Here is a 20,960-nt window from a genome sequence, read left to right on the forward strand (position 1 = left end):
ACACTCTCGGAGACAAGGCATAGCCAACCCAGGGACGGGGACAGCATTAGCTCTTCTCCCTTTGGAGACAGGTCCTGGTGGTGTGTTTAATACACTTTGGTCCAGAAGCTCCCTTTCCTTCCCCATCCTTGAACTACACTTCTAGAACACAGATTCCAACTGGCCTCATAGAAGACCACTCCTTTAATCCCAGAGCAAAAAGCCAAATAAATCAGTAACCAAGGCCACCACATGAATTTTACAGACACAAATAAAAAGAAATAGAGTAGAAGCTGAAGACTGAGGCAGCCAGGGAGCTGACAGAAGATGCCATCCACTCATACCACCATGGCACGGAGAAAGGCCAATGAAAGCACAACTAAGCTGACTTCCCACCTGGAGCTTTTCTTGCATTGAGGTGATTTGGCTATGGAACATTCCCATAGAAACCAGCAGGGGACCTTTAGGGTCAGGTTTTAATAACATGGCCTGGGATTTGTAACAAAGCATGTGTGAAACCACCCAGATAACTTCTGATCCCAACAAATGGAAGGAGCTAGGGACCTGGTAGGAGCTAGGGAGGAAAGGAAACATAGCTAGTTGGCTTCCAGCCACCGTGCCAAGCCCCTCACGATGACCATGGTGCCAGTCTCAGTGCCCTGCCACTTCTCCCATAGGGTCCCTGGTTGGTAAGCCCAAGCCACCATCCACCCTCAGCCATGGAATCAGCACCCTCCAAATTCTACTTGGCAGCCACCAAAAGAAACAGGGCAAGGTGCAACTTGCATAGATGTGTATTTAATGAGTCCCCACAGACAGGTGTCTTTCTAGGATGGTAATTATAAAAAAGGATTCTCTATCTTTTCCTTATACCTGCCAAAGGAGACCTTCCCAGCATCTTCCAAATGGATGAAATAGATCTTGGGGACCAAGATGTCATATCCTACCTAAAGTAAGGGCTCCTGCTTTTCTGTGACACTGAGGGCAGCAGGCCTGCTGGAGCCAATTTCCAGAATGGTATCAACAAATCCTCGTGCATGTCACTGGTGCCTCAGCCACCTGGTTAGATGAGAGTTCCTGATGCCCTAGGGTCCGTTTGGACAAGTCCATGGCTAGACCCAAGTGGTTTATCAGCAGCTCCCAAGCACCACCAGAAGGCTGTGTGCTAGAGGGCCTGAGAAGGGACAACAGTCAGTATAGCTTCTACAAGTGTGGGAATGAGCCAGAAAAACTGGGCCCAAAGCAAAATATGAACTAATGGGAAAGCAGGGCCCTGGACTGGGGTGAGGAAAAAGAGATCCTTAGTAGCGCCAGAGGGGTTTACCCAACCCATCAAGTCCTAAGCAGACCACTTGGGAGTGACTTTGCCTTAAGCCAAACTCAGCCCACCCAAGGACACAGTAGTGCACACAGACTGAATTCACAGCTGGTTTCTCAGTTTGATGGGGGCTCCTTTTGCTTTTAACAGTCCAGGCCACCACCCAGTTCATGCAGAGACAGTTCCAAAAGTCAGTATACCTCCTTTAGGAGCCTGCTACCTGATGCCCAGATTTATCTTCACTATTTCCTCTGCTTCAGTTTCAAATCTTTTTTGTTCTTCATATCTCTGTTTTTCTTCAACTTCTTAAGTTTGGGTTCTCGTTTGGCTTCCAACTTCCTTTTCTTGTCACTGTATAAAAAAGAGAATAAAATAATCATGGATCTGAAACATCTTTCAGATTGTTTTGCTTTAAGCTTCCTTTACTTTATCTTAAAGTCAGTAAAGGTTTCCATCATTTGAAACTTAATGTAGAATCCTCAGTCAGAAATAAATGTACTGGGGGCTGGGAATCCAGCACAGATCCACTGCCTGCCCTCACTGAGCTCTTAGTCTGTGGAGGAACAAACTGGTATCTTATTACTTGAAATCTGAGCTCTCTTCAAAGTCCTGTACATTCCCCTCTCCTGAGAGCTCAAAAAATAAAATAAAAATAAATTTAAAAAACCTCTAAGGTGTCACAAAGAAGATTCCTTTCCACCATGCTCATCACTTGGTACCCTGGAAACCAGACCTATTATCCCAATAACCCTGAAGACAGCCCCTTCCTTATACAAAGCACAAGGAAAACCTTGCAATACTTACTAATGTGCTGTTATTTTTCCTAAATGTGTAAAAGAAAACCCAATGGAATAGTAACTCAGGTTACAAATAGCAGCTGCCACTGCATTCCTTGTTGCTAGAGTAGCATGGGATTCTCTCACCAAGTGGCCACACTCCTTCCTCCCTTATTGGTTAAAGACTCTCCAGTGGCATTTTTGCCCTGGGAAAAAATACCTCCCTACAAGGAGAGAGCGAACCGTTCAGTCCAGAAACCATTAACACCACATGAATGAAGTAACCTCTCAGAAAAAAAGGAAAAAAGGCTACAAAGATATCAGTGTCTTTGCCCCCCAAAAGTACAAATTTTCACATTTACTTAGGGCCCTCAAGCACACAAACACCACGTGTGCTGTTTCCATTTGGGAAGCTCTCCATTGGTAGCAGCAGCCAAAAGAATGGCAGTAGAAGTCAAACTTTAGATTGCACGGAACTAGGCCATCCCCATGCCAAGCACATCCCCGGGCCTCCTGTTCCAGTCAAAGCCATCACGTTGAAGGCAGCGGCCACCATGGGCCTGGTGGGCCCTTGCTGTGTTCTCCGAACCGGAAGTGAGAGGACCCAATGGGCTTCTGCTCACTTCAGAGAGCATCTGGGACATGGGAGCAGCACTGATGTTGGAACTTTCAAGATACTGCAGTGACTCACAGAGACTATGGAAGATTTCTGGGACATACGGTTCCTACAGTCACAAAATTTCCTCTTTCCAAATGTTTCCAAAATAAACTTTAGGGGACCCTGTCAGTAACTTTGGCAATGCCAAGAACTCCCGATACCCCTTAAACCAGCGGTGGAAGCTGCATCTGCAGAAGCTCAGGCAGGGAAGGCTCCATTCTCTTCCTGAAAGAAGCTCTGATGAAGGTTCCAGTACAAGGAACCATTTTTATATCTATAAATGCTTCTCTGTACAGACAAAAAGTTTGGAGTAAAGGTATTCCAAGTGGTCCAGGGACTCCGGAGATCCCTACACCCTCAGGAGGTCTGTGAGGTCAAAACTATAAGACATTATTTACGTTGTGTACTTTCACTGTCTCACAAATGTTCAGTTTTCCAGAGGCTTTGAAATGTGTGGTAGCACAAGACTGAATGCAGAATCAGGTATGAGAATCCAGATGCCTTCTACTCAGCCAGATAGTAAAGAGATTTGCAAAGCTGTAGATGTAAAAACAATGCCACTCTTCCCACTAAAATTTTAATGAAACTAGTTATTTTTTTCAAAACAACAAAAAGTCTTGTTAATTTTCAATAAGTATTTTCTAATTTGCTGTTTTTAATTTTTAATGTGTAAAATATCAGTAGACATAGCTCACATAAAAAGCTCATTGGAGTACTCAATAATTTTTAAGAATGTAAAGGAACTCTAAGAGCGAAAACTTTGAGAACTGCTGGCTTAGAGGAAGGACGGTATGGTCAACCTACGGGCTTTGGAGTTGGGCCAACCTGGGTCCTGATTCCAGCTCTGCCTTTTACTAGTAACTTGCCTTTTACTCGGGCACATTTACCTAACACTTAGAGCTTTGGTTACTTCACCTTGAAAGCAGTGATGGAGATGAGATGGCCTCCTCACAGCACTATTCTGAAGGCTGAATGGGATACTGCATGGAAAATGCTGGGGTACATGCTCAGTGAGTGACAACTCCTGGACTGTCACCTCAAGCCCGTCTCCCTAACAGCACTGTACCCTGGCATGACTGGGGAATGGGAGAAATGCAGAGGTCCAGGCTAAAATGACGGCCGTGACTGACATGGAGGCGCTTTGCCACAACAAGAGAGACCAGGGCACCCTAAAAGCAGGAAACTAGGACTTTTCTCTCAAAGCTTTTGCTCCAGCCTATTGCCTAGGGCGAGTTACTACAGAGAAGCCAAAACGTTTCTCCTGTCAGATGTTAGACTTTAGGCCCTCACCTTTTCAGGCTGACGACTGAGGCATTCTGCCCAGCTTTGTTCAAAACTTCATTCCACTCGTCATCATCCCCACGGATTATGTACCTAATAAAAGAGAGGAAATGTCAAAGCCTGCTCAGAAGAAGAAAAGACTTGTTTAAAAAGACAAGAAGACAACAACATTATCAGACACGTGCTGCCATGAAAGCCAGGCCAAGCTGTGTCGGTGTTGGAACAGCAGAGGGCACAGCCTGAGCTCCAGGAGCAGTGACAGTCACCAGGCTTGCCAGCAGGGGCCAGTGACAGGACAGTTCTGCAGAGAACTGTCTGACTTCTTCCACTGGCTCTCATTCATCACCCACCAAAGACACCTCCATTCCCTCCACTCCGGGCACTTGCCCGCATGCTCCCTGAGACACGCCCCCCACCTTGCCTCTGATAGTTTTTTGTTTTTGTTTTTTTAAACAAATCAAGGTTTTGATATTGCAAAGCCAAGGGCAGACACTAGAGCTCGATGCCCTGACCAGGGACCTCCTGGACACCTCCATCTCACTCGTCCAACAGCAAACGTCATTAATGATCCTGCAGTGGGTCTGGAGCTGAAAGAGGCTTGGAGGCCATTAATTCACATCAATCCATGGCAGAGAGTGGGGAGCAACACCATTACAGTTGACACCCAAACGGAACTAGAATTCCTAGTACAGAGCGTTCTAGAACAAGGGGTTTTGGAGGCAACAGAAGCCTTCCTTCAAACAAATTCACACACAGAAGCCAAATACAGAAGAAAAATGACCATTAAAATGCCCATTTGACCAACATCTGTCCTGAAAAACCTCCAAGGCATGAGAGTGGATCCCTAGGGATTTAGAGAGCACAATTTGGAAATCAAAGTGGCAGAGTTGATCTTTCCAATTCTGGGGAAACCATATCCCCCAATTTATGGAAATAGTAAACTTGGAGGTTTTTAGCTGTTAGTGCTTCTAAAGCCAATCTCATGAACCACAGCTTCTGGGGAACCCAGGATGTAGACTAGAAGAAATTGCTGCAGACAGATTTTGAAGGCCCTAGAAGCCAAGACAAAGCCTTCACTCCCCATGACCACCTCCAACAACCCATGCAGCAGAAGAGGCCTTACTGAGACAGGTCCATGTTCTTCAGTTTTCCTACTTCTTTCTTATGTTTCTCCTGGAATTCCTTTGCTGCTTCATCCTAGGGTCAAGGACCCCATAAAAGAGTAAGTCAGAATCAAGCAGTGGACTAAAACACAGAAAAAAGGTGAAGGGGAGTGGAATATAATAATGACAATAAAATAGTTCCTTCTCTTCATTTTACTCTGAGAACCACTATAGGCAGCTCTTATTAAAGTACACATGTATATAAAATATGCATTGTAAAAAGTCAAAAAGGACAAACAAAATGTTTACAACAGTAGATGCTGGCTTGCCTGCATTCACACACGCTCTGGGGACTGGTGTGCTCAGAGACACAGAGGGCCAAGGAGCTACAGGGCATGTGCAGTGAAGTCCTGGGAACACTACTAAGCTCAACTAGTGCAGAGGACTCTTGCTAAAGGATGGAGGTGGAACACATGCTGTATTCATAGGCCAAAACCAACTGAGGCAAACGCTGAGATTCCCAAGGCCTTCAGGAGGAACGAACCAGGTCGTCACTCAGGGTCTTCATCGTAGGCTCCATAACCACATCCTTCACTGCCACCATCTGCTCCTCAATGGCCTTTTCCTGCACTTCATTAAATAGCTACAAAAGACAACAGCCGAGAAGCAGAAGATAAAGGAGCAGTAGGAACCCACGCACTCACTGCTATGTCATTTAGGATCTTAAAGAAAGGTGCACATTTTTAAAACAGAGCAATACTCTATGCAGTTTGAGTAAATATATTCATAGTAAAAGTAATAAAAATACAGACTGGATATATATCAAATTTCTAACAGTGGCTGCCTCACGGGAGGACACAGAATATCACAGATACGGTTGAAGTCCCACATTTCGTCGGGGGCAGGTGTGAGTGTGTGCAAATCTAAAGCAAATACGGTTAACATTTGTTCATCTCGAGGTCCCACAGTGAGTGTTTGTTATTCAAAACAGACAAAACCCTGCCCTCTGGCAGCAGTTACCTTCACAACTTTGCGGATGATCCGATTGAAAAGGCCCATCAGCTGGCCCGAGGGCAGCTCAATCTCCTTTTCCAGCTGATCCACAGACTTATGCTGCAGGCCAATCCCCAGCAGAAGAGCCTGCGGAGGGGGCAGGAGAGAACCTGCTGCATGACCTCCGAGATGGGCCCTTCCCTGCTTAAGATGGTGCTGAGAACCATACAAAAAACAGACAGGCACTTCCTATTTTGAAATCTTCCCTGTATCCTGAAATCACCAAACCAAATCTTTATCTTGGAAAATACCTGGCCCACAACTACATTAAAAGTTAAAGGTGTTCCCTGAACCTTTGCTAGGAGTAAGTATTAAAGCAATGTGGTGGGGTACAAGGAATTTGGGTCCAAGCTGGAGTCCCTCCACTTACTAACTGTATGACTGGGTACCTTCCTTGAGCTTAGAGCCCAGATGTCCTCACCTGTAAAACAGGGAGACCACTACCCACCTGCCAGAACTGTTAGGTGCTAAATGCACAAAAATTAAAATACCCAACCTATCATCTAACACATAAATCACTCCACAAATACCAGCTTCTTTTCCTCATGAGCACCAGGTAACCTACCGACTGGGCAGCAGACAGAGACAGGTCCCCCAGCTGGTTCAGGAAATACATCCGGGAGATGGCTGGGATCATGTCCATGATGAGATGATAGTCCACCATGTTCCGTGAGTACATCTCCAGCCTCTTCAGGTCATAGGGGAGGAAGAGCGCCTCCAGCTCCTCCCGGCTTAGGGCTGGATGCACAACAGAGCCAGGTGGAGTCAGGTCAACCTGCCACCCTCGCAGAGCCTGGCGGGACCCATGGGAGAGCAGGCACACCAGCCCCAGGAGGCGCCTTACACTGCTCCTCCACAGGGCACTCAGCCACGGGAGAGCAGGCAGAGGCCATCTAAAGGTGCCCACCCACCGATACAACGCTGCCCTGGGCAACCCTGACCACAGCATGCCAACCCTTCTCCTGCCAACAGGGGAGGCAATTCCAGGCCATACATGGGGGGAGGAGGGAGCAGATGGCATGCAGCCCATGCTCAGAGTTCCCACGTCAGCATTCCAAAGGAAAGGCTCCCCATGCCCCACGTTTAGAGGAACACAACTGGGTAGGCTCTGCCCAGCTCAAGGAACAGATTTTCCCATCAAAATATAATTGGGAAAGAAACATACATCTATACACACACACACACATATATACACACATATGTATATACACACACATACATATAGATAGATACACATAGTTGGCAAAAAAAAAATACATTGCTATTAATACTGATTCCTTACACACATTTGTATTTTAAATATTCAAACAAAACTTACACAAAGCACTTCCACATGTTGACCAAAGAAGGCTGGCAATGTATTCTTATTACAATTTCACAAGTGAGGAAACTGAGCCTCAGAGATTAAGTGAATTAGTTCCCCAGATCACAGGACTCAAATTAGGTTCATGACTGACTAGCTATATAGACTTCTTTGATGTTCTGAACTCAAATCATATCCCCAAAGACTTGTGAAGATGAAAACTGTGTGTGTGACAGCACACCCAGGGCATGGCCTGGGACACAGCAGGGGCCTGATAGGAAGTGGTCAGGGGAAGAAGTAGGACCAGGTCCCTTGATTCATAGTCCAGCCCTCCGACACCACCACGCCTGCCTCCCACCTTCCACACAAGCAAGCCACATCCAAGCCCTCCACCTCAGTTCCCACCCAGCTCACCTGGCTGGGCTGGTTTCCCAATGTTTCGGTTCTGAATGATGTTCAGAGCCAGGGGAGGAGAGAAAGTGCTGAACTGGTAGGACAGCAAGGCTAGGAATCGCCTTCGGAAATCTGCAGGGTACAACCACACAGGGTCAGGGGTCTGCGGGCCATCACCACATACCACCCCCTCCTCATTCACTCACCTTTCCAGAAGGCTGAGAGCCAGGCTCCCTGGTCAGTCTCGTTCTCTTCGGTCAGTGTTTTTAGCATGACACATGAGTGTTCTCCAGTCAGGTCATTCTGGGAAACACACATTCCCAATTAGCACCAAGAAGCCCCTTTTTTGAAAGAGCGGTCATTGGTCAAGGGCAAGCACACAGAGAAGAAAGGCCTCTCCTTCCTCCCCAGCTGGGAGATGCATCCTTCCATGGCAAAGCCCTCGCATTCTCTTTGCTTGCATTGGCTCATTTTATACACCAGGGCTTTCAAAGGTCACTTTGTCCCACAACATCCCAAAAGATACCATGGAAATACAGCAGAGCTGATCAGAACGTCAGGGCATGAGTTTTGCTCTGGACCCACAGAAGGGCCCAGTGAGCCCCCTGCTCCTGTCACGTAGATTCCGAATGCAGAGAGCTTAAACTCCACACAATCCAATCAACATGTTTTTAGAGTCTTACAGGAAAAACTCAACTGCCAAAACCTGAAGTTCCCATGTTTGTGAGGGCAGGCTTCTTTAGGAGCTAAAGTAGTGATTATGAGACCATAGGTTTTAAATTTTTACTATGTAACAAGACCCAAGCCACTAAAAATACCTAATGACTTTGCAACCAAAGCGCATTCATGTGACAAAACACCAGCAGCAGGTCACAAATGAGCAGCACACAGCACAAGCCCGTGGGACAACGGTGTAGTCTGCACTGAAGCTCACTGGTCTGCTTTCTCCTTGCAGTCTGCCACCAAACTTGCCGACAAAAAAACAACCTTCTATGTGCACTTCCATGCCCGCAGGAAGAACGTGAACACCCGACGGTCTGCACCAGTTCCCCTTTAAACTCACAAATGGGCACTCAACTACCCTAGGATACCCAAAAGCAGAACTCAACACTCCTCTCTCTCAGCTGAAGGCCTCCTCTCACTTAGCAAACAGAAGCAATCAAAAGAGAACTTCTTCATCCTCCCAACACCAAACCAACAACCGACTGACACATCTTTTCCCCATACTTTTGGCTTCCCTCTTGTGAAGTAATGAGGCAGCCAGCTCTCCTCCTGGGCTCTGGGCCCCATCCCCCTCGCCTCCTTAGGGCAGGCCCTCCCGAAATCATCCCACCTCACCTGTACCTCCCCTTCCTTAGCTCTACACAATCATACCCAGCAGCAGACAAACTTCCTCTAGAATCTCCCATCAAACCAACCCTCCTTAACTCCAGTCTCCTGCCAGCTAACTTGTTTATCTGCTGCTTGTCCACTCTGTGAAAGAATCATCTACTTATTCTTTTTCTTGTGCTTAGTCTAGAGCCTGGAGTGGCAGGGGAGCTTAAGAATTTCATCACCCATCCTCTCCCTCTGCTGAGTGCACTGCTCTTCTTTCCCTGGCATCTCCCCAGGCGTCAGCTTGCTGGAAGAGGTCATTACTCCTCGGAAGGATCTGCCCCCTTTACTCTTCAATACCACTGTGAAGGTTAATTTTATGTGTCAGATTGGTTAGGTTCCCTCTGCTTGGAAATGCTCTTTTTTCCAAGACAGTCATATGGTCCATTCTGATCATTTAGGTTTCAGTTTGAAGTCACCCCCTTAGAAACTTCATCCCTTCTCCTTATACTGTAATTTCAGGGTCTTTTTTTCTTCTTGGAACATAACATTATTTGAAAATTCCTTATATGTTTACTACTTTCTTGCCTATTTCCACTACTAGAAAATAAGCTTCATGGTTTAACTTATCTTGTTCACTGCCTGATTCACTGCAACTGCTAAATAATATATACATTTAATGAACTGAGGTCATTTAATGCTCACCTCCCCTCAATGATCACTGTTGATTGTCTAAAATCCACAAGTGTCACACAAACACACTGAGATCCCTCCTTCAGATGTCAGTATTTAATACTAGTCTGCACAACTGTACTCATCTCCTAAAGCCACTTTTTTTTTTTTTTTTTTACAAATTCAAGGCAAGCCCTCAGGTTTAGGATTCCAGAATTTGGCTAACAAGTCCATGTGCATCCTTGACATTTAATAAGCGAGGACAAAGCCCAGTCCACACCAGGCACGCATTATGTAGCCGCGATGAAATGCGTGACCACATGCCTTTCTATGAGGATGGATGTTTGGTATCCCTCAGAACAAAGCTCTCTAGAGGCAGAGGAAGCAGACCTGCTCTAAGCACAGCAGAGGGAGGCACTAGAGCTCTGAGCAAGGACAGACCTGTCACCAACCACAGCCATAATCCTAAATCCTCTGCCAGATGCTCCACTCACCGGGGTCTGTCTCAGATAAACAGGGACAAATCCAGCTCGTTTCCAGAACCTGCAAAGATGCAAAAAGAGTAGGTTACCAAGTGTACCCTCTGGGGAGGGGCTGACAGGTAAAGATAAGCAAGGACCAGTTAAGAGCAGGGAGTCACAAGAAGGGGAGCTCCAGCCACAGCCCACGAGACTTCTTTTTCAGGACACTGAAGCCAAGGGGGTGTGCGGCTGGGAAGAAGGGCAGGCAGACACTTACTTCAGGAGCCTGGGGGTCAAGCCATAAGAAACACCCAGGTAATCCAGGTGTTCAGCTGGCCTCTCATTCAATTTGAGGAGTAAAGGGGGCAGGTCCTTCCGAGGAGTAATGACCTCTTCCAACAAGCTGACCGCCTGGGGAGATGCCAGGGAGAGAAGAGCAGCACACTCAGCAGAGGGAGAGGATGGGTGATGACATTCTTAAGCTCCCCTGCCACTCCAGCTCTAGACTAAGCACAAGAAAAACCAAGAGAATTTTCTTGGTTTGTTCCTGTGGTTTTTAGAACATAAGAACACCCACGAGCAAAGTGATTGTTCTCAATTATATCCAATACCTATCTACACATGCCTGGAATCACATTGCTCAATCTACAATGCAGGAGAACAGCTGCACAGTTCAGAAATACATAAGAGATTTACAAAGAGATATGGATGGGGTTCTGAAGGTAGGGTCTGACACCTGACAGCTCTGTGACCTTGGAAATGACAAACCTCTAAGCCTGAACTTAAATATAAGCCCCTTCCTATTTCCCAAACAGGGAGATGATCAAAATCAAATGAAAGTATGTGAAATGCTGCCCAACTGTTAGAGTTTCTACTGTTAATCATTCTTATCAAGGAAAGATGGTACTCTCCTTAGTCTGGGTCTAGAACCAAAGAGGAAGAGACTATACAGCAGTTGTTCTCAAACTTAAACAAACGCACTAGAATCTCCTGAAAAGCTTGTTAAAGCACAGACTGCTGGGCCCCATCCCAGAGTTTCCTTTGCAGTAGGTTTGGGGTGGGACTCAAGCATTTGCATTTTTTAAAGTTACAGGTTTTTGCTGAAGATTGGTCTGGGGACAAGTCAAAAACCACTGATCTAAGGATCTCAACTAGAGAGAAAGAAGCAGCTTCCCTCCAACAGGACAGGAAATCTGCTTCTGCTCAGAGGGCCCAGATCACTGGACAGTTCTCACTAATGCTCCTGAAGAATCATCCTCCTAAGAACTGGGAATCAGGAGTTTTGCAAAATGATGCTTACCTCACTGCTTATGGTGTGAATTTCTTGAGACATCTCAAGGACTTTTTCCTCAAGACAAGGGAATCTGCCTTCGTAGTACATCTGCAGCAGCTGCAGAGCTCGGCTGCCATAGCCCATCTGAGCAAACACGAAAGGTAGTAAACAAAGAGAAGAGAGATACTCTGAGTTTGTCTAAACCTTTTCACCTCCCTTCTACTGCTTCTATAAAGTCTTCATTCTGTTGTCAAACTGCACTTGGTAAAGAGAACCAATGAAATCCCTCATGACGTCAAAGCAGAGACCCTTAAGACCAAAAGTAGCGTGACCCTTGCTCCTGCCGCGGTCTAGTCCATCAAAAGAGCCTATCTGCCACTCGGGGGCAGCGATGCTGTCTGTGTTTTCTGGTCTACAGATCAGCAAGCCCAAAAGAGGGACAGTTTCTTTACCAATGCCAGTTCTACAGCTAACTCCTGGGTGGGGATTTCCGAGAGCCAGAAGGTAATTAGGGAAAGGAGATCTGGTTTGCAAGTCCCCTGTACTCACAAAGGAAGAGCTAACAGACTGTCCACCTGCTGACCCCCAACCCTGGCCAAATTCTGCATAGCAGAGGAGTGCCTGGAACTTTGCTTGCTCCTGACGGGCATCCTATTCAAACAACCAAATACACCTGCTCTAAAGAGCTGACTGCAACATGGCTACAGCTAACAACCCACATCAGGTTCAAAAGGCACAAGGACACATTACCCCTTGATAATCCGGATGAACAGCAATGCGAACAACCCTGCCACCGGAAAGGCCACCAAAGTCTGGATCTTGGAACTGTGGGGGATACAAGTCAATAACTTATTAACACAAAAACATCCTCCAACACTCCTTTCACCTACCCAGACATGTCAAGGAAAGCACATCACCTGTTCCGACACCGTCCATGGAATCAGGTCTCCTGAAGCCTTCTTGCCTCGAGACAAACTGTTCAAGATGGACTGGCGAGAAATCTCCCCCTCCAGGCACATCTATGGCGGAAGCAGAGCAGTGCAGATAGAAAGGCCAGCTCCAGATTCCACTCCTTCTGTTGTTTCTCTGACTGGGTCAGTTCTTTCCACCCCAGTGCTTAGGCTTAACCTGACTCACCCATTTCCAACAGATGTCTCCTGACCATGCCCCACGGGCACCCTGATCAGTTACTAACAAGGCAGAAGACAGACATCCTCCTGGCCCAAAAATCACATTAGAAAAGGTTCTACATGCATGCTGTGCATGTGTGCACAGACAGGGTGCACGTACATCTCTGTACCGACCAGTGGAAATTCAAAATAACTGGAGTGTCTACTAAGAGAAAGCTTACACAAATTTTGGTTCATCCATATGTGATACTATGCAGCCTTTAAAAATTATGTAAATAAATATTTGACATGCTGCTTTAAAAAAAGCAGATTACTAAACACTATGATCTCATATTTATGAAAAGGAAAAATGATACAGAAATTCATAAACACGTGTGGTTATACCTTGAAGTGGGATTCCAGATGTTACAGAAAAATTTTTTTCCAACCTGCATCTTCTAATTTCATAATCACCATGTATTGCTTTTATAAAATAATAAATAATAAATGGGGAAAACAAATAAACAAAAAAGTTCCATTTGTGGGAAAGTCATAAGTCAAAAGTGGTTCCCAAATCTGATGCCACGAGGATGCCTCTGCCTCTGTACCTGGATGACAGCAAGCACTTCCGGAAGGGCATTCTGAGTGGGGGGCACGGGAGGCAGAAGGCAGAAGAGGTGGTGAGCAGGTGCATCAGACAGCATCTGGAGATCATTGGGAGAGTTCTGTGGGGCACAAAACACCAGTCAGTGAGAACTACTTCTATCTTGTCCTTGAGATGACTCAAGAGGCTACATTCAGAATTGTGAGATGACTGGGGTATTGCCATACCTGACACCAAGTAATGAGCTAAAACCCAGCAAAGTGCCTTTCCAGAATTTTGGTAAGCCTGAGGGTCTTCATAATTGCTTAAAGGGGACTTAGCCTCAAATGCCTATTGCAACCTTACCACCAATGCTAAGGCTGCTAAGCAGAAGAGAACTTATTTAGCACTATTAATTTCACAGTGCCAAGTGGACTTTTTTCAAATAAGAGGCTGCTATTTCGGGAAAACCTGTCAATACTTCTAACACCAACTCTTCAGCCTGCCATTAAAAGGCTGTTCATAAAAATGCTACCTAGATACTCAAAAAGTATCTAACCTGTCCTTGAGTTTTTAAGAGTTTCAGATATTCTAAACCTTTAAACTTGTCTCAGGTCACACAACATCCCTGGGTGGCACTGCTGTACTCTCAGCCTTTCAGATTAGTAGACAGGCAAGAAATACAAATGCCTCTTTTGAAATGGACAAAGCTTTTTACTCTCTCCAGCTAACAGATATGGAGCCACATGCAAGAGTTCCCCACCCTGTATGCAAAGCTAGAAGCCTCAGACAAGCCCAAGCCCTCCCACAAGCTCAGTGGACCTTCCCAGGGCATCTTAAGTCCTGGTGTAATGGTCACACAAGCCAATGGGTAATAAAAGATGGGAAATGCCAAATCAAGGGGGACTGCCAAGTGCTAATGCTCACTGCTGGTGCTCACCCAAGGCCTAACTACCATTACCTTGTAGTGAGAAGCCACATAGAGGGCCATGAGTCGTTGGAGGAAAACTTCAGAGGCCTTGTGGTAGCAAAAGAGGGTGTCTCTATTAACATAGTAGCTGGATCTAGAGTTAAGCAACTAAAACAAACCAGAAAGAGTCTAGAACAGGATACAGTACTTCTAAGGATCACCTGGTTACGTGGATTTCCCTCAGCTTTGGAAGAGAAGCCCAGTGTCCTGGGCAGAAACACAACATCAGGGAAGGAAAAAAGGGAAACTGAGAAGGTTCAACTTCCCCCGGTCTCTAGAACAGCACTCTATGGAACAATGGGACAAAACCCTTTTGTTTCATTCTTTCATCACCCCCTCTTCTTTCCACAGGGCAAATGAAACCCAGAGGATACAGTTCACAGGCATCAGGCAAGGGGCAGCCTGATATTATCCGAGTAATGCTAAGGCAATCCAAGCACAACAAGTCGTTGAGCCACTTCTCCACTGCGTCCCCGGGGGCATAGCGGATTGACTCCTGGAGGGAAACCTCATGCAGTGTTCGAGCTGTTCTCCACAAAACACACAATAAAAAACAATTATTAAACACATATTGTCCAAAAGAGCAGGGAAAATGTTCTACATTATCTTTGTCACATGTCCAGATAAATATGGCCCAAGAATTTAAAGTAGTTCATTTTAAATTGTTTTGGTGGATGTTCAACTTATTCTGACATCAACCCCAAAGGATGTCACTAAGTCAGCGCAACCACAACCCAAGACAGGGATACACAAGGGTCAACCACCAGAAGGCCCGAACCAGGATCCTCTCTGGTCTGCTACTCCTCGGAAAAAACTACTTCACCTCTTGGGGGCTCAACCTTTCTGTCTGATGGTGGGAGAGTTTGCTGCTGCCCATGACATCCTAGGGAGAGGCAGGGCTCCAGCAAGGGAGTCCACAGGGACTTGCTGTGAACTGCAGGGCCCATTTCCATATGCAGAGCTACCTGATGCCAGTCTGGCTGTTGTCGTGGTCTTGTTCTCAGCAGTGGTACTGATCTGGCTCTGGGCACTCTGTTGGCGGAGCTGCTGAATTAGCTTGAGGGACAGTGATCGGCCAGTGCCCTCATAGCTAGAAGTAAAGACAAATGCAATCAAGCATTAGGCCTCAAATCCCCGCTCAAGAAGAAGACAGAGAACCCCTTTCCTCACTGCATCAAAACACCAGAGTCCTGCTCCTCTCTGAACGTCCAATGTGTGCCCAGAGGAGGGCAGCACAGTGGCTCAGCTCAAAGCCATTCAGGCATAGGCTCAAGTCCTGCTCTTCTGCTTAGCATCTTTAAACAAAGAACTCAACCTCTTTTAGCCTCATTCTCAAAAGGGAATTGTCCCCCAGGGGAGTGAATCTCCCTGGCAACGTGGAATATGACTCCCGGGGAGGAATGTAGACACCGCATCGTGGGACGGAGAACATCTTCTTGACCAAAAGGGGGATGTGAAAGGAAATGAAATAAGCTTCAGTGGCAGAGAGATTCCAAAACGAGCCGAGAGATCACTCTGGTGGGCACTCTTACGCACACTTTAGACAACCCTTTTTAGGTTCTAAAGAATTGGGGTAGCTGGTGGTGGATACCTGAAACTATCAAACTACAACCCAGAACCCATGAATCTCGAAGACAGTTGTATAAAAATGTAGCTTATGAGGGGTGACAATGGGATTGGGAAAGCCATAAGGACCAAACTCCACTTTGTCTAGTTTATGGATGGATGTGTAGAAAAGTAGGGGAAGGAAACAAACAGACAAAGGTACCCAGTGTTCTTTTTTACTTCAATTGCTCTTTTTCACTCTAATTATTATTCTTATTATTTTTGTGTGTGTGCTAATGAAGGTGTCAGGGATTGATTTAGGTGATGAATGTACAACTATGTAATGGTACTGTAAACAATCGAAAGTACAATTTGTTTTGTATGACTGCGTGGTATGTGAATATATCTCAATAAAATGGTGATTAAAAAAAAAAACAAAAAAAGGGAATTGTCCTATGCACCCTGCAAGACTGTGATACAAACTAAAAAAATAAGGACTAAAAAGAGAATGTAAGTAAAGCCTTTAGCACAGTGAAACAAGAACAAAGTTAAATGGTCAACTAATGGGAGCTGCAACATGCATGAAGGAATCAACAGAGAGCACTACCAATTTGGAGAACCAAGAAAAAAAAAATCCATCACCCAAGCAATTCTTTTCATTACTATGCTTCACTTAAAAGATGATGTAAGACACCTAACAAAACTTGGGAAAACAAATAAAAGTCATCCATCACATCCAATCCCTAAACTAACTCTCTTCATTTCTGAGTATATCCTCTTTGCCTTTAGTCATGAACACATGTGACCACAGGGTACAGACTGCTCAGTAGGATTTCTTGTTTCTTTTTCTTTAAGTACCATATGATTATGTAGTTCTCATTATTATATTATTTAAAGGCTTTATAAATACTTTCTGTTATTCAAATATGTCCTTTATGGAATAATCAGAGGGCTGGCATTATGAAGTACTTCTCCCTGACCCCCCTCCCCCCACCTCACAAAACAAGCTCTTCCAAAGGAATTCCATTTACTATGATCTTTAAAAAAAAAAATTAAAAATCTGTTTTATTTAAATATTTTCAGCATAAGTAAAGCAATCAGTATAATAATAAATCTGCAATACAGAATTATATCTTATTCAAAATATGATTTCCCTACAGCAACCTTTCCAATATTGAAGATACATGTAACTTTCTAACCTGGATTTAATTTTATATTGTTAATGTAAAAAAGTAAATTAAAAACAATGTTAATTATGTTTTCATTTTTTTAAAAATGAAAATAAATGCAGAGAAAATGTATATTCTAACAGAAGCTATCTACAGATGGTTGGATTGCAGTGATTTTCTTTTTGCTTAAACTCTTTTTTCTAATTTTTCTCTAGCAAATATGAACTAAGTATTTCAAATCACAAAACCAGCTTCTCTTGTGCCATTATAAGCTGTATACAACCTTATGCTAATTAGTTTCATTAATACTTTATCTTCACATAATTCTAAGATATAAGACAGCAGTATTGCTACCAGGTACTTTAAAAAACATGTGTCACATGACTTAGAAATTTCTTCAGTCTTATGCTGCTTACTTAATGTCAGACCAGCAGTGAGTTAAAATGTATTAAGAGACCAACTCCTGTTTGCAGAAGCTCCTGGAGAAATTGAGGCAGCCCCCAAAAAAGGCTCAGACCCATCTCCCCAGGCCGGGTTATGTTCATTACATACCACCTAATCTACAAGAACCTGCAATGGGAATTGCTCCCCTCCATACTGCCTTACCCATTGATGGTGGATGCCATGAAAACAAGGTAGGGGCCAAGTAGGCTTTTCACCAGGGGTAAAGGGATGGCAGCAGCTTCATCAATCACAACAAGTTCAGCCTGGCCCAGTTTCACTGCATCTGCAGGATGTATATACTGTGGGGAAGAAACATTATTAGCTTGGTCACCTAATGGCATGGCTGTGATTACTGGTGACTTGTCATGAAGGCCACTCTCTTTCCTCTCTCCCCTTTCCATTTCTCATTTCTCCCATTCCTCCTTTCCACATTTCCTTGGCAATACAAAAATGGAATGGGCTTGAAGTCAGATGCCTGTGTTCAAATAGAGTCCAACCACATACTGTGTAACCCTGGGCAAATCACATAAACACACAGCATAAGATGGAAGAAATGCCAGTCTGATGGCTGCTTAAGGAAAAAAACCAGTGCCTGGCTTTATATTGTAGAGAGACGGTGGCTCGCTTCCCTTTTTCTTTTTTTTTTTTTTTTGTATTCTATTCATTTTTCTCTCTGGCCTCTGATTACATCAAATGTCCCTATACTGGTGGGGACAACTTTTCTATACTTCTTTCTTATGCATACAAACAACTCCATTTCTTTAGGGCTTCCTGCTATTCCTGCTAATTTAAACACCGAGTGCAAAAAGCCATAAAAAATGGTGCAACCACTGATGTGCACATAAACATTGGGGACTGGCGGTTTGATGGGCCAAGCCCTCTATTATGGGACTTGCCCTTGGGAAGACTGGTGCTGCAAAGGAGAGGCTGGGCCTGCTTATAACTGTGCCTAAGTGTCCCCTCCTGAATGCCTCTTTGTTGCTCAGATGTGGCCCTCTCTCTCTAGCTAAACCAACTTGGCAGGTGAAATCACTCCCCTCCCCTCTATGTGGGATCTGACACCCAGGGTGTAAACCTCCCTGGCAGCATGGAATATGATTCCCGGGGAGGAATCTAGACCCAGCATCGTGGGATGGAGAGCATCTTCTTGACCAAAAGGGGGATGTGAAATGAAATAAGCTTCAGTGGCTGAGAGATTCCAAAAGGAACCAAGAGGCACTCTGGTGGGTACTCTTACATACAATATAGATAACCCTTTTCAGGTTCTAATGAATTGGAATAGCTAGCAGTAAATACCTGAAGCTATCAAACAGCAACCCAGAACCCTTAAATCTTGGGGACAATTGTATAACAATGTAGCTTATGAGGGGTGACAATGTGATTGGGAAAGCCATGTGGATCACACTCCTCTCTGTCCAGTGTATGGATGGATGAGTAGAAAAACGGGGGGGGGGGGGGACTAAAAGAAGAATAGGGGGGGATTTGGGTGTTCTGTTTTTACTCTTTGTTTTTTTTATTCTTGCTTTCACTTTTTCCAATACAAGGAAAATGTTAAAAAAAAAATTGATCAGGGTGATGAATGAACAACTATAGGATGGTAATGTGATCAATGGATTATATACTTTGGATGATTGTATGGTATGTGAATAAATCTTAATTAAAAAAAAAAAATGGTGCAACCACTGTGGAAAATAGTTTGGCAGTTCCTCAGAAAGTTGAAAACAGAATTACCATATAACCCAGCAATCCCACTTCTTGGTATATACCCAAAAGAAATGAAAGCAGGGACACTTTACAGATATTTCTACACCAATGTTTATAGCAACATTATTCACAATAGCCCAAAGGTGGAACAAGCCAAGTGTCCATCATCAGATTAACGAATAAACAAAATGTGGCATATACATACAATGGATTATTATTCAGCTAAAAAAAGGAATGAAGTTTGATACAAGCTACAAAATGGATGAACCTTGAAGATAGTATGTTAACTGAAATAAGTCAGACACAAAAAAATGAATATTGTACGCTCTCTCTTATATGAAATACCTAGAAGCAAATTTCATAGACACAGATAGATTAAAAGTTACCAGGGGTGGGAAGGCGGGGCACGGGGAAGAGTTACTGCTTACTGGAATAGTTTCTGTTTGAGGTGATAAAGAAGATGGAGCAATAGATATTGGTGATGGTAGCACAATACTGTGAATGTTATTAATACTACTGAATTGTACACATAAAAGTAGTTAAAATAGGAAATTTTGAGTTGTAATATGTTAAAACAATAAAAAGTTAAAAAAAAAAAAAAAAAAAAAAAGCCCAGAAGAGGTATTTCACAGGAGAGGAAACATGAATAATTAACAAAAACAAAAATACTCAACCTTACTAGTAATCAGTGAAATGCTAATGACAACAAAGAGACATCATTTCACACACAACTGGCAAAAATTAAAATAGCCACAAAACAGTAGTATTGGTGATGACTTCTGGAAATAAAAACTATCAAAAAAATGCTGGCGTGAAGATAAATCAATATTAACACTTTGAAGGGTAATGTGGCAAAATGTAGGAAAGCTGGAATTCCACATATACTCCACAATCCAACAATCCCACTTCTAGAAATACATAAATTAACTCTAGTATATTTATATAGTGCTTAAATATGAATCAGCAGATCTATAAGCTTCATCTGGACAAATACTGAAGGACAAGTATAGTATGTGTGCTGGTTTGGATGTATTATGTCCCCCAAAATGCCATATTCTTTAATGCAATCTTGTGGGGGCAGACGTATTAGTGTTGATTAGGTTGGAATCCTTTGATTGAGTGTTTCAGTGGAGATGTGACTCAATCAACTGTTGATGAACCATTTGACTAAATTACTTCCATGGAGATATGGAGCCTGCCTATTCAGGGTGGGTCTTGATTTAATCACTGGAGTCCTATAAAAGAGCTTGGACAGAAGGAACTCCGTGCTGCAGCCAAGAGAGACATTTTGAAGACAGCCATTGAAAGTAGACTTTTGCTACTCCAGAGTTTGCCTAGGAAAAACTAAGAGGATACCCCTAGATGCCTAGAGAAAAATGTCCTGGGAGAAAGCCATTTTGAAACACAATCTGGGAGCAAAGGAAGAAGACACCAGCCACGTACCTTCCCAGACAACAGAGGTGTTCCAGACACCATTGGCCATTCTGTGAAGTTACCCTATTGTTGACAACTTAGCTAGTACACTTTTATGGCCTTAAGACAGTGACTTTGTAACCAAATAAACCCTCTTTATAAAAGCCAGTCCATTTCTGGTATTTTGCCTAACGGCAGCATTAGCAAAACGAAACAGTATGTTACCAATTACAGATAAGTAATTATGTAGTGAAAGTACAAACACAGGGATTGAGAAGAAACAGACCAATCTCAGAATAGCAGTTACCTATGGGAGGGGTGCAAGAGGAACTTCAACTGTATCTGTGATGTTTTAGTTCTTTAAAACAAAAGTATAAATGAGTTTTAAAAATATGAAACAAATACAGCAAACAACAAAATGTTGCCATTTCTTAAATCT

General features: G+C 44.0%; 1 protein-coding gene across 3 annotated transcripts in view; it reads right to left on the reverse strand.

Annotated features, from left to right (window-relative positions):
- Window positions 1-757: 757 nt before the first annotated feature.
- The window catches only part of NAT10 (N-acetyltransferase 10), a 50,311-nt gene continuing 30,108 nt past the window's right edge, over window positions 758-20,960 (reverse strand). For 2 of the 3 annotated variants that reach the window (XM_037838920.1, XM_037838919.1), the window contains 18 exons: window positions 17,567-17,703; window positions 15,212-15,336; window positions 14,621-14,771; window positions 14,238-14,334; window positions 13,302-13,418; window positions 12,502-12,603; window positions 12,335-12,409; window positions 11,612-11,728; window positions 10,589-10,722; window positions 10,345-10,393; window positions 8,071-8,167; window positions 7,886-7,996; window positions 6,734-6,906; window positions 6,136-6,255; window positions 5,660-5,758; window positions 5,136-5,209; window positions 4,022-4,105; window positions 1,540-1,648 (listed from right to left, as the gene is read on the reverse strand). In XM_037838920.1, coding sequence (XP_037694848.1) covers window positions 1,540-1,648; window positions 4,022-4,105; window positions 5,136-5,209; window positions 5,660-5,758; window positions 6,136-6,255; window positions 6,734-6,906; window positions 7,886-7,996; window positions 8,071-8,167; window positions 10,345-10,393; window positions 10,589-10,722; window positions 11,612-11,728; window positions 12,335-12,409; window positions 12,502-12,603; window positions 13,302-13,418; window positions 14,238-14,334; window positions 14,621-14,771; window positions 15,212-15,336; window positions 17,567-17,703 — 1,971 coding nt within the window. Of the gene's footprint in view, window positions 1,649-4,021; window positions 4,106-5,135; window positions 5,210-5,659; window positions 5,759-6,135; window positions 6,256-6,733; window positions 6,907-7,885; window positions 7,997-8,070; window positions 8,168-10,344; window positions 10,394-10,588; window positions 10,723-11,611; window positions 11,729-12,334; window positions 12,410-12,501; window positions 12,604-13,301; window positions 13,419-14,237; window positions 14,335-14,620; window positions 14,772-15,211; window positions 15,337-17,566; window positions 17,704-20,960 lie in introns of all 3 variants that reach the window. The other variant, XM_037838918.1, reaches the window with a different exon arrangement.

The sequence above is a fragment of the Choloepus didactylus genome, chromosome 6 (assembly GCF_015220235.1).
Source record: "Choloepus didactylus isolate mChoDid1 chromosome 6, mChoDid1.pri, whole genome shotgun sequence".
Classification (NCBI taxonomy): Eukaryota; Metazoa; Chordata; class Mammalia; order Pilosa; family Megalonychidae; genus Choloepus; species Choloepus didactylus.